This window comes from Drosophila hydei, unplaced genomic scaffold (genome assembly GCF_003285905.1).
Source record: "Drosophila hydei strain 15085-1641.00,03,60 unplaced genomic scaffold, DhydRS2 tig00000063-arrow-pilon, whole genome shotgun sequence".
NCBI lineage: Eukaryota > Metazoa > Arthropoda > Insecta > Diptera > Drosophilidae > Drosophila > Drosophila hydei.
The window spans coordinates 4,895,001-4,909,000 of NW_022045657.1; the positions used below are offsets into that span (position 1 = coordinate 4,895,001).

Consider the following 14,000-nt stretch of genomic DNA (forward strand, 5'->3'; position numbering starts at 1 on the left):
GCACCGTTTCGCAGAAGACCAACAGAAAGGCCAGCAGTAGGCAGAGCAACTTGCAATGCCGCCAAATGTCCAGTAGGAGGGCCAGACGTGGCCGAGCCCAGCGCCACATGACGTCACAGCGGCAGTTGCCTTGAAGGCGCTTGGCCGGTGTTTTATTGATACTAAAATCACGCGCACAGGTTTTTGTTTACCTTTCGGTCTTGCCTAGTGTGCGTGACGTAGTTGCGAGAGCAGTTTCCGTGCCGAGTTTTGTTGTTCGTCTCGGGTTTTAGTACCTGCGATGAGCTAAAACTGCCAATGCAATAAGTCTACACTCGACGCACAGCTGCGCAACGCCAGCGCCGACGCAGATGGGACGCACTCACTCTGAATAAGGCGACGACTGTGATGCCAGCCGAGGCAGCGACTGCGGCAGCAGCTGAGCGGCAGAGCAGCTGAGCTGTAACAGAGCTCTCGTGCCTAGCTCTGAGCTGCACCCATGCAGCTGACGTTGTCAACGAGCCGACTGCGTATGTAAATAATGAATTTGATAATGGCACAGTGATATTTTCAAGAATTATTATTAATTTTAAAATTAATGACTTAACAAATATTGCTAATTAACTGATGCAAACATTTAATTATTTAACTGATTCGATTATTTTTATTTTCACTTGTGGCTTAGCTTTTGCACGCCGTTCGCTCCGAGTTGTCCTGCATAGATATTCACAGAATTCATACTGACGTGCGTTTTGTTTTTGTAGCCTGCCTTGGCCCTCTCAACCAAAGAGTCGCAGCGACTGCGGCGCCAGCATACATTGCCGTGATGCTTTGTAGCTTTGTCGCCAGCAACGCGCAGATGCTGCGCAGCGCATGCGCAGTGGCCTTCACCCTGTTTTTGAGTGCAGCTGGCGGAGGTCCCGGCTGGTCGGGTGTGCTGGCTGTGCTTTCACATAATCTTACCCATTTTGTTGCTTAAGCCAAGCCCAATACTGTCAATCCCTCTCTCTTCCACGCTCTCGCTCTCACTCTCACTCCCTCTCTGTCTCTCTCGCTCTCAATTTGTGGCTGCCGCTGTGGCTAGTTGCTCTCTTCAGTTGTTAATCCAGCGACTCCATTACAACTTCAATCGCTCTGTTTGGATGCTCTCTTGCTTTTGAACGAGCCACAGCCCAAAAAAATGCCCATGCAAGTACTTCAAACCCAACTCTTGTCGTACGAAAAAAGCACCCACACTTCCACGCAGCTTCGACGGCGCACACACGCACACACATTCCTGTATGGAATGTATGCTCGTATGGGGCAGTTGTATCGCATATTACACATTCGTTTAACCAACAACCAAATTTTTCGTAATTGTCAACATTCGTTAAAATGCACGTTAACATGTTGCTAGGACATAACTCCACACCCACACCCGAACACACAGCCACACACACACACACACACACACACATACGCATGCACACCTTTCAACATCATTTTGCATGTTTACCGTTGCAATGTTGGCAATGCTCAGTTTTTGGGTTTTGGTTTTGGCTTTGGTTTGCCGTTTGGTTGAACCCCGTTCGCATATGTGTCATATTGCGATTTTGAGTTGTGTCTGCGGCTTGATTGTGCCGCAGCAATAGCAACTTGCACACACTCCAAACTGTTCGTTTCTCAGTAATGCGCTACGACTGCTGACAGCAACAGCAGTAACAGCAGCAGCAACATCAACTTCAACAACAACAATAATGATGGCTACAACCGCAGAACACTCCATGTTGAAGGCTGTGCTTTGACAAGTGCACGCAGCAGCTTCTGCTCTTGCCACAAAAGCAAGCTGTGAGGTGTATATAGGGTTTTTGTAACATTAATAATCTTCTTAAAAATTGATTGAAAATACAAAATTATCGTGACTAGTTATAAATTATTTTCACAATATATTATATTATTATAAATAATTTCCTCAATATATTTTTCGAAATTTTCTCAATTTTCTATATATTTTTCGGGTAAAATAAAATCATCAAAAGAACTTATTTTCTACGTTTAAGTAGGTATAACTTAACTAAAGAACTGCTTAAAGAATTTTCGATTCTAGAACTGCAATTAATTTTTTTATAATATTCCATCATTAATAATTGTTAAGCTTGACTGAAATAATTTTAAAGTAAGCAAGCTTTAGAGCTACTGAATCCATATGATATGCTAGACTAACTCGATTTCACTCGAGGCCTGAAGTGAAATGTAGAATTATATTATATAATACATTAAATAATTATAAATCGAAAAACTTTTTTAATTCTGCAGTCATTTAAAAACAATTTATTATTCCTAAATCTTAATAAATTTGTAAATTATTGTTACTTTTACATTACATATTTAAATTCTAGAAATTTGCCCAACAATTTTCCGATTTTCATTAGAGTATGGACGCTGTGACCCCTTGCTTGGCTTTGCTGCTGCCGCTGCTTTTGTGAATGCTGTTGCTATTATTGTTATTGTTAGTGTCCAGTGTGTACCGAAAATGCCTTAATGATACATGAACTTTGTCATTGGGGCTGGCATTGAGCCGCGTGTGTTTTATGGCTTACGGTCAATGGCCGTCGTTTGCTTTTTAGCTGCTTTCGGGGTCTACACCGAAATATTTGGTCACATCAGCAATTTTCTTTAGCTAACCATTAACTGAGAGCGACAACAACAGAGGACTGCGAATCAATTTAATGAGCCAAGCATGCGCCTGCTGCTCTTTTTGTCACAGCCAGATTAAATCTATGTGGAGTCTATTAGCTGTTTTTATAGTTTTTATGTTTTGTTTGCCTGTTACACTTTCAAGGGATGCCCTTTAAAGCTTATGTTTCCCTGCTTTGTAGTGGCTTCTTTTTTAGTTTTTCATTAGCCCTGCATATGTATGTGTATGTGTGGTGGCTATGCTGCTCTATATGATCCATAGCCGCGCATATTTTATTGCTGGCAATATAACAAAGCAATCAATAGTACAACAACAATGAGAGCACTGCGGCACAATAACAAACAACAAATTTGCTTGTTTGCAACTCGAACTTTGATTCTGCGTTTTTTCTATTATTTGTTTTGTTTTTGTTTTTCGCTGTGGTTTTCCACATCGACAACAACAACAAGAACAACAAAAAGCAGAAAAAAACTGAAACATTTGTTATATGCAGTCGCCACCAATAGGTCAACAAAAACAAAATAGAACTTGAGCTGAGCAAAGAGCTGATCGACTATTAAATACCCATGATATTTCACATATTTGCTTTGAGAACTGAATGTTGCTTGGCTACTTGGTTACTCATTAATATTTTCTTATCATTATATCATCAATTTATATATATTTCTAAGCATATTTGTGGTATTGCTACATACATGTAAGTAAGTGAAATAATTTTGGAAAATGAGATAATAATTAAATTATATGAAGTAGTCTTTAAGTCAATTATAGATTGTGTTAACTGAGTGTCGTTTATAAATTTCTCGGTTAAGGCGCACAAGTTGACAACTCAAGGGTATTAGCAAAGTTTACAAAACAATTTCGTAAACTCTGCTTTTATCATGCTCAGATGAAGTGAAGTTGAAGCAAACACCTGGGATAACGCGACTGTGCGGCTCAGTGGGAAACATGTATAGAATAGAGGGTCCAATGGCCACCCATTCATAGTTCTCTGACTTTTTGATTTTAACCCGAAAGCCCGACCACCTCTAACACCGGGTCACATAGAGCAGCAGAAGCACAGTGGGTGCGTTGGGAGTAACAGCAACGGGAAAGGCAGCGGCAACAGCAAGAAAACTCAATTAAAATTTAAATTTTCAAACGTAAATGACAAAACTTTCTCAACTATAAATAATCGGCAGTCGCTCCACTTGGCTCGGTTCGGTTGCCTGCCCTTGCAGCCACTTCAAAATCTGACAAGAGCCGCGATGCTGGCGCTCACCTCTCACGTTGCCCGCCAGTGTCCCACATCACGCATACTGTTCCATTCTATAGCACCACCCTCTATAAAGAGCGTGCGTAGCTGCGTGATCGAAAGTTTTGTCTATGCTCGTACAATTTATCTAACTTTTATAGCAACCACAGCAACGGCAATGGCAACAAGAAAAAAAGGAAAAAAGCAATCGCTGGTTTGGCCAGAAATTAATTGCAAAACTGTGTGGTATGTGGGAAGGCAGAGCGGGCGTGTCAGACGGTGGGCGCTCGAGTATAGAGGGAGGCCAATCACAATGAGCGTTTGCCACTTGAACAACATAAAACTGATTGCTGTAAATCTGGCCCATTGGGTATGGCCAACCCGCTCCCTTTCAGGCCCAAATCGTGTATTGTTTGGTTCGTCAATTCATGGGCTGCGCTTGTCGTGGCCATTGTTGACACGTTTAAGTGCCGTTTGCTTTTATCAACGGCGTCCACAACAACCACAGCGGCAATGCGAAGCTCAAATTGAGGCCTCAATAGCTTCAGAGCCACTGCTACTGCCAGAGCCAGAACCAGACCCAAAAGCGACGGGCACATAACATTTTTACAACGTTTTTAATTGTTTTTGTCAACTGTGAATTTCGTGGCACTCTTGAGTGTGGGACGACCCATCAATTTAATGGCATTTTCGCGTGAGGCACAAAATCAAAGCCGTGCGGCAATAGCACCAGCAGCAGCAACGCCATCTGCCAGTCTGTCAATTAATGTAGATAACATTTTATGATGAGCAGTGACAAGTCGTCTCGAAAATGACAGCGCATTACTCGCCCATTGGCGGCTTGTTTATTGCGTCCTTAAGCTCGATGCGCTGCCTCCATAAAAACATAAAAATGATGCATAGTTTTTGGCGGCTCTAAGCGCTGTCTTTAATTGCACACACTTCACATGGAGCTAACCAATAGGCGTGCGATACAATCGCTGACAATTTGCCCGGCGAATGAGGCGTATGCGTAATTACACATAGATAAATGAATAATATGTCAGCTTGTTGGTCGCTGCCATTAAGCTCATTATAAGTCTAATGCTCTTATTAATATGGTCTGTGCTGGCCTCAGACTTTCTACTGCTCTAGGCAGGACTAAGGCCAATTTCTACTATGGCTGTTTACCAATTTGTGGTTATAGAAATGCCCAAGAATTATTTCTCCGAATTTCAGAACTGTAAACAAGCCGAACAATCACATTGTTCAATTTTCATCACCATTTTTGAGCACTTAAAAATGCCATTTATCCCAAGCTGAATGCTCATTGAGTTTAGTTTTACGTGATTGCATTTACCTTAATTCGATTCGAAAGCGGTTTTCATCGCTAATCTGCCACTAATTTGCTTGCCACATTATGGCTAAGGCATAATAATATAATATTATTTATTTTTTTATTTTTTCTGCTGCCACACCCCAGCGCTTTTGCGCAAAGCACCACGCCCACGCAGTTGTGAGTCGCGAGTGGAGGCCGACGTAGTCATCAAGCGTCTGACTTAACAACTTTGCAGCGACAAGTTTCAATGTCTTTTTTCGCGTGCGCGCGTGGTACTATGAATACTTTGTGAAGTTTTTGCTTTTAGACAAGCTCGTCATCGTAGGCAGCTCCTCGTGGCACTGTCAGTGGCTTTGCCACTGCTTGTGCTCGTGCCCATCTCTAATCCCATTTCTATTCGCAAAAGTCTTCCCAAACGTTTATGGCGCGCACTGCCTGGGCTTCGCACTCGTCGTTGTCGTCGTCAACCTCATCCTCGTCGTCATTTCGTTTGTGCCTTGGCAGCGTCTTTGTGTTGCTTGGCTGCATTCGAAAGTTCACTCGACTCAAAAGTGTGATTTACCAAAGTCACCCAAAACACCGAAAGTAAATTAACTGTTACAAATGTGCGTTTGTATATCTGTGTGTGTTGGTGTGTGTGTCTGTGTGCCTCTGTGTAGTTGCCTGTGTATGACTGGCTAATCATGCGTTTATTGCGCAGCGTCTACGATGCGTATGCGTAATACAATATTCAGCGCGTCTAATCAACTTTCATCGAGCCTGCGGGCGCAGCTACTCAATGGGTATGTTTAAAATATCAAAGGAAAATAATTAATTCAAATTCGTCTTCAAGTTAAAGTGAAGATTTACAAAAGTCTCAGGTGTGGGCATCTACTAACTCACATCAGTTACTAATATTGAAAATTGTTGAATTGAGAATGTATTAAAGTTTGTCATTGGTATTAAATAGATGTCCTCTTTTATTATTTTTGTACTTCAGCCATGTTGCATATACTTCTTGCCGATATCTTCCTTTCCTGTTGCAGAAAACCATCCCAAAATTTCTATCTATATTTTTTTCATTCCTTGTATAACGAACTGTTTGTTATTCGTATTCCATTTAAAGGTGAAGTCAGATTTTAAAAAGGAAACATTAGGCATAGCATAAAAATTACCCTTCAATATAGGACGAACAATATAACTCGTAAAAGTCTCTCACAAATAATTCAATAGTTTTGTTATTGAGTTTAATAATGTATTAATTTAATTCCTTCGATGCTCACATTAAAGCTTCGGCCGTCTTATTTTTGTCAGGTAGAAAATAATGGAGGCGATGATACTGAATTTAGGTCACTTGACGTCAGTTGAGGTTAACGGTAAATAAATATAGAGCTTTTGCGTCCGAATATAATGTTTTTTGTTATTGTTTACAAACGAATTTGATGTAAAGAAAATCATATAGAGAGTGAAACCAAACATTAAGCACAATATTCAAATTGTGTTAGTCTTTACTATGAATGCTGGAAGCGGTAAATTAATATAGTACTTAAAATAATATTGAACTGAGTGAGAGTTGTATGTCAAAAATAAATTTACTTTTAAATTCAATTTAATTATACAGAATTTTGTTTTTATTTATTTTCGTTTCAAATTTGTAACAACAAACGAATATTTATTGAAATTATCTTGAACTAGCTCTAGAGTTAATATTTTGCAAACATTTTGCCAACTTCATGAAGGGCCAGCGATAGTAATTCTTTTTTGCCTTCTTGGCTGCAGCGAGCTAACAAATTGTCCAACAATTGAAAGGACCTTAGCTATGGCGACTGCGTGAGCCGTGGCACTGCTGCTCGGCATTTCCGGTTTCCTCTCTGTTGTTAGCAACGCCACATTGTAGTCTACGGCTCACAGCCAGTGGCCCCTCTACTCGCTTGTGAAATACCCTGTCTTATGCAGCGAATAAAAAGTATATGTAATAAAAACTTATGATTTATTTGCGCTGGATTGGGGAATATTATTTGAAATGCTTACATCTGAGGACAAGTGCAGAGCTTAAGGCAAAATTACATCTCTGTATAAAGTCCTTGCGGACAGCTGAAGCAAGAGCTTCTTATAGTCGGGCAAGCTTTATTTAATTAATTTTTCTTTTGCCTTTGTCGCATGCCTCTTGCCATTTGTTCTTGAAATATTTGTCCTTCATTATCATAAGACTTGTACAAATTGACAAAATGCCGGGTACGAGCAGATATAGCTACGAAAATAAGCTTTAACTTAAACTTTTAATTGCATGTCTTGAAATTTGTGTTGCCAACTTAAGTCCCCGTCACACAGTTGCCAATCAGTGTGAGCAGCTATCGCTCGGTCAGTCATATTTGTTGTTATTTTCGTACAGCTGTTTGCCAGGCTGCTTGAAGCCGTGGAAATGCTGAGACATGACTTGATTGAGTGCCATTTGTTTGTCAAATGTGCATTGACATCGATTTTACTTACGACGTTGTCTGAAAATGTCGCTTGACATTGATTTCGGCTGTGCCGGTTATGGAGCCCATTAGTTACGAGCGTATTGAGTGACATATGATAGCCATCTGTGGTTGCAATTGTCTTCCTTTCTAGCGAGTAGGAATACGAATTCGATCCCCCACTTATCCATTCAATGGCCAATTAACTGCATACCACGAATAAAAGAAGATGGAGAAAGGAGCAATTCTCGGCCGCAAAATATGTTTCAAATTGCATTCAAGTGTTGACACCCATTAGGCACTGCAAAAACGACAAATCGAAATGACAATATGGTGAGCTGTGGGTGGCATGGGCTATGCTTGGCATCAATTTTTATATTTTAAGCCGCAGGATGCCTAACACTCGAGATGCTAGAGCTGCACAAGAGCCACAGCCACAGCTACCCACATTCACGAATAACCACACACAGAATGGCATCGAGAACAATGCAATTGAAACTCAGAATTCAAAGCCAAAAGCCCAAAACCCAAAATGCAAAACACAAAGTCAATCCAAGAATTTGCCAAATGCAAAATGAAACCAACAACCAGTTAGCTGCTAAGGCCCACAGATATGTTTTCAGATACAGATGCAGATATGCGTGCTGAGCTCTGGCTGCGTCACTTCTGTTAGCTCCACAGATGTAACCGAATGAAATCAGTGCGAAACCTTTGAAAATTTTAGCAGCCAGTTCGCATGCTCGCAATTGCCAAGCACTTGGCATTTGTATAGCCGCCTGCTGATGCCAAATTTCCGACACTTTCTTGCCGTACCCTAACTAGTGAAAGGCATATATATTGAAGCTGCTTACTTGTGGCTTAACTTGTGATTGTATTGGATTCATGTTTTGTTTCATTACAGTTAAGCAAGTGATTTGCTACGAACAAAATTAATAATGGATTAAACAAATTTGTTCATAAGCTCCATATTTCAATACAAATATAAATGAAGTTAATATATAGAGGCTATTTGGCTAAAACCGATTAAATATATTTATATTTTACATATTTTAGAGATTAATGAATTAAAACAACGAATGCATTTATTGCACTTCAAAAAGGTTAAGCCTAAAGGCTAAAGATAAATAAGTAATGCCAATGAAATAAAAATTATATTTATTACAGTAGTCTATTTATGAAAGGGTATTAAAATAATCTGTATTAAAAATAGGACAGTTAGCTGGCTTCTATTTCAGTTCGCGTTGTTTGTTGTCTAGTGTAAGCGGGGCTGCTCGATTCTGGATGCGTGCTCTTGGCGTTTATGTCAAATGCAGAATTTCCGTTTATACTTTCTGCACTTGCTGTTTATTGTTGGCCCTCGCTCGCAGTAAGGCAGTCAGACAGTTTGACTGCGTATCAGCAGCTGTGTTCGGGTGTGTGTGTATGTATTCTGGCTTTTATTTTAAAACTTGTTGGCTTTGCTTGTATATAGTTTTAGGCAGTTAGTTGGCTTTATCTTCCTCTTGGTTGGAATCGCGAATTTCTTGCTTGCGGCTACATTTCGCTTGTAAACTGTTTGGCTTCGTTGCTTGCGCTACAAATTGCTCCAATTTCGTTGAAGTTTTTGCGAATTTAGCAAGTAAAACTGTCGCTCATAAAGTTAACATAAACATTTAGTCGAACAGGTGCTGGCTGACAATTTGAAGAGTTCTTGACGCAGCCGACAACAGTGCGTATGAGCGATAACCAGAAGCTTAATGTCTAAAGTGCTTTTGACTAGACTTCTGAGAATTGTTTTTCTGGGCCAAGTTACGTCAGGCTTTTTTCATTTGCTACAAACTGCTGAATCATTAAATTTTAATTGATTTTTATTTGTTTTATTATTTGTATTGTTTTGTGCCGGAAAAGGCTTTTGGAAACTTTAGAAAGCGCAAATTCATTATAGGGTATTGATTAATGTTTTTGTTGTTGTTGTTATGTTGTTGTTGTTGTGGTTGGTTTTTGCTATTGTGGCAAATGCTTGGTGGTTTCTGCGGCTTCGGTGCCCGCTGCTTTGAGTGGCCCTACAAAATTTATGGTTGATTAACTCTTGAGCTGCTGCCCTCTGACGTCACTTACCCTTTTTCGACAGCAGCAATTGAGTGTGTGAATTTAGCGTGAATAATCAATTGGAATTTATTAAGCGGAAATAGTTGGGACAATAACATTGTAATTTTTTTATGGACTTCAATTGTGACAGCTGTGCATCAGACTTTAAGCTTTAAAATTTCAAATTGCTGTTGCCATCAACTGGCCATTCATCCAGCCGGCATTAGAATTTCACTTGCAATGCACTTTCACTTAATACCCTTGAGATGCTGCTGATAAAATTTCCCAGGCTGTGTAGCTTACGAAGCTTTAGATCAGGCGCTCATCTCATCTCGGCTTTGAAGGAGCTTGCTTTTGCCGCACTCTGCCAATTAAGAAACTGTAGCTACCTATGCTTCGCTCTTCAGCTCGGGCTTACTCAGAGTGCTGGGGCATTACTGTGGCATGATTGAAATTATTTCTGTGTTCTACACAAACCAGCACACACACACAACCACTCATATACATTTCGAATGTTTTTTTTTGTATCACAAACAAAAGCGCAAAACACCGTCAGGAGCAGCGCAAAATGCATTCTGCAGTTGAAAAACAATTTTACACGGGATTATGACTAGGGGTAGTAGGGAATGTGGAAAACTTGAGGGCCGCAATGAAAAGGTGGCTCAAGTTGGGCAGCTAATAAAGCGCAAGCATGGAGCTGCATAGACTTCTGCTTACTCGTTGCTTACTTGTTGCATAATATTTTGGTTTTATTAGCGTGCAGCTAACAAGAGGCCCTTGGACAAAGGGTGGCTGAAGTGAAGCGGGGCGGAGCGCGGGGTCTAACGAGTGCTGCAGTATTTTCTTGAATCTTGAACTACTCTTTCAATGTGATTGCTTGAGTTGGCCAATAACATGTTTTTAGGCTAATACAATTTAATGTTGGGCCGAGCCACAGAGCCGTTGAGCCACTGAGCCGCCTTGCAACAGCTACAAGGACACAAGGCAGCGCAAATGTAATTGCGAGCCGAGTTGCAATTGCAGTTGCTGTTGCTGCTGCTGCTGCTATTGCCAGCTGGCAGTGAGCAAAAGCCTTTAATGCGACTTTGCTAACTCTCTGCACACGTGAGCGATTTGTTGAGGCCAAATATATGTATATTTCTATTTGTATTGAAGTGAGCGTTACTTAGCCAGCTAAAGTGAAATTGAATAAATATTTGGAGCACGATTTATATAAATTTATATTTGAATTTCATTACAAATTCATATATAAACATGACACTGCCTTTTTATTTAATTTTCCCTTCAATTATTGGGAACGATTGTTTTTATATTGATATCCAAACTGTTGATTATCAAAAATTTTTGTTTGCCAGCGCGATTGATTGCATGTTGCCTAATTGCCGGGAAAATTATGATGACGAAGTGTGAGTTTTAATGACAAGCTGTAATATTTATTAGCTAAATACCGATAATAAATTTAAAATTAGAATTAATGAAATAATTCATTTAAATAAAGTCAAAATAATTGGAGCATTTAAACATATTTAATTTGCGACTAATAGACATGATTGGTTTAGAATTATTTATAGAATTATTGGCCATTAAGCTTCAAAGGTATTTCCTCTAAAATTTGCATTGTTTGTAGAGGTACAATTGATATTTAAATGTATTTTGCCCTTGGCGCATTTTCGGATCTTCTTTAGATACAGGAATCCTGTGTAAATGCCAAAATGAATTTCATCACATTAGCTGAGGTTAAGATTGCCATAAATTGTTGTCACAATAATTAATTTTAATTATTTTAAAAGTGAGCTTTATTCATCAATTTCACACCAATTATATGGACTGTTTTTATTGATAGCCTTAACATCAGCAGCTAATTTTCCACAGTTTGAATCCATCCATAAAATTCTCTCATAAAAGGGCCCTCGAACTTTGACATTGTATTTTATAAATACTGACAGAAGAGAAATGGAAGACAAACAGGAAGCCAAACGCAGACCGCAACTGAAAGAGAATGCCGAACCGCGGAAATACGCAAGTTGACAACATCGACTATAACAAGGACAACAAATAAGGCAAACGGTGCAAGCGGAGACTAAGAAACCGGGCAGCGAGCAGACAGAGTTGATGACAAGCAGATTACGTTTCCGCTGCCGTTGACAACCGAAACCGGAAGTAAGTGAGTAGCATATTAATGTATTTATAATACCAACGGGAAATGGTATAAAAATGACTGAAACTTTACTCTACATTTTCTTTTTCTTTCAACATTAAAAAAACCAAAGCAGAGCTCAATAAATGCTTGCAACAAACAGAAACTTCTTTTCCGCTTGTCGATTCCCAAGTGACTATAAAGCAGACAGCTTGCAAATATAAATAGACAGACCTTTGAACATAATATATCGTGAATTAAAATAAAATAGATACGATATTATGGTAAATTTTTAAAATGAACGGAAGTGAGTCCAATTCACCTAGTGACACCAAAGAGCGCACATCTCACAAAGGAAACTGTTTAGACTTTTCTAATCGGACTTGAACATACGCTGTACATTGGGATGCAAGAAAGGAACTATTAAATTAAATAAATTTATTACTTGAAACTTAAAAAGTTCTTCTGTCTTCTATATACATTTTACCAAAGTCATGGCAACCTAATTTGAATTTGCCATGTATTCAGGGTATAAAAGTTGACAGAAACTCTATTCTCTTCCAAGCTCAATACATGCTTGAAACAAAAATAAACTTCTTTTCCGCTTGTCAATTCTAATGTGACTTACAGTCAGAGAGTTAACTTGACATCTAGATACACAGCAGTGCAACAGAATATATTGTGGATAAAAATAAAAAAGATTCGATATTATGGTAAATTTATAAAAGCGAACGGAAGTAGGTCCAGTTCCCGTAGTGAAATTGAAGTGCGCACATCTCACAAAGGAATCGGGTTGAATTTTTCCAATCGAGATTACCAGACTTGACGATACGCTTAACTTAGTGCCGAGCTGCTGTTTTAAAATTTGTTTAGCTAATACACAAAACATTCAAAGACAAAACAAACAAATGGAAAAATTAAGTACTAACTTCAACGAATCTAACTTTTGCAGCTTACAAGTTCAGACAGACAGAGACAGACACACAGAGAGACGGTCGCCTGCTATTTGCGATTGAAGCCTTCTAAATACATTAAAAAAAGCCAAAAAACCTAATGCCCCGAATGTTCATTTTCAATGGGTTCAGGGTATACAAAAGGACACTAAGAGACTGTGAATTGACTATTCGATAGCAGCAGAAAATGCTCTATTAATATTAAGCAAAGTGCGGGCCGCAGTTGTCGCAAATTAACCGACCGACAGAAGCTGTCGAGCGCAACGACCCTTTGGCATACCCTAACGAAGTTTCCGAGTCATACAAATCGCTGATTCCGTTTGCCCAAAGCTGACATATTTAACTTTCTAAGCCAAATTGAATAGAAATACAGATATAAAATTCCAAAGAATATTTACAAAATAATTAAAAATTAAATTTTAAAAATAAAATACATATTTTTCTGCTGATAGGAAGAAGGGTATTTGATAAAATCGTTTTTTGATTATGTGAGTTTTCTTAGTTTGATTTCTTTGCAATGCAAAGTAATTCTTTTGAGTGGACAGTTAAGGTGAAGGGAAAGGTGAAAGTAAAAGGTGAACTATCACTTCATACGAGCTTAGTTGAAGTAGCTATTGACCAAACAAGCACTCACAGACACACACACACATATACACATATATATTCCAGCTTATTTGTATGCATATAAAAGTGGATGAGAGTAGGAAGTTTGAAAGTGGTTGAAAGTGGCTGCTATTTGCCGCAATGCTTGGTTTGTAAGTCAGCGAGGGTCTACGTTAGATTAAATGGCTTAAGAAGTCGAGCGCACACAGACACATCTAAACACACCCCACCCACACACACACACACACGTGACGTATGAGCAATGTCGCCTTGGCTCCACGCTCGACACCGTCTCATGTGTGCATTGGCAGAAAAATTAGTGACCCTGAATTAAATCGTCATTATTTTTAACTTACTCGAAAACAGTCATGCTCAAATACACACGCACAAACAGATACATACATATAGCACACATACAAATATATATATATATATATATATATATATATATATTTATATATATATATATATATCTATTTATGTGTGTAAGTGTGCCTGTGAGTATGCTGAGCGTCGGCTGAAAAGCGAATTTAATATGAAAATTCCGCATTACGAACTGTTTGCCGTCTCACTTTATGCAGCACTAGCTCCCAC

The 14,000-nt window shown here is 39.2% G+C and overlaps 1 protein-coding gene across 2 annotated transcripts in view; it reads right to left on the reverse strand.

Moving 5' to 3' along the window:
* Positions 1–1,240, reverse strand: part of LOC111593386 (acetylcholine receptor subunit alpha-like 2) — a 7,736-nt gene extending 6,496 nt beyond the window's left edge. The window contains exons 1-3 of one of the 2 annotated variants that reach the window (XM_023306105.2): positions 588–1,240; positions 366–505; positions 1–291 (exon numbers count right to left, since the gene is read on the reverse strand). The exon at positions 1–291 is cut by the window's left edge and continues 134 nt beyond it. In XM_023306105.2, coding sequence (XP_023161873.1) covers positions 1–109 — 109 coding nt within the window. In that variant the 5' untranslated portion in view covers positions 110–291; positions 366–505; positions 588–1,240. Of the gene's footprint in view, positions 292–365 lie in introns of both variants that reach the window. The other variant, XM_023306106.2, reaches the window with a different exon arrangement.
* Between the last annotated feature and the right edge of the window lie 12,760 nt (positions 1,241–14,000).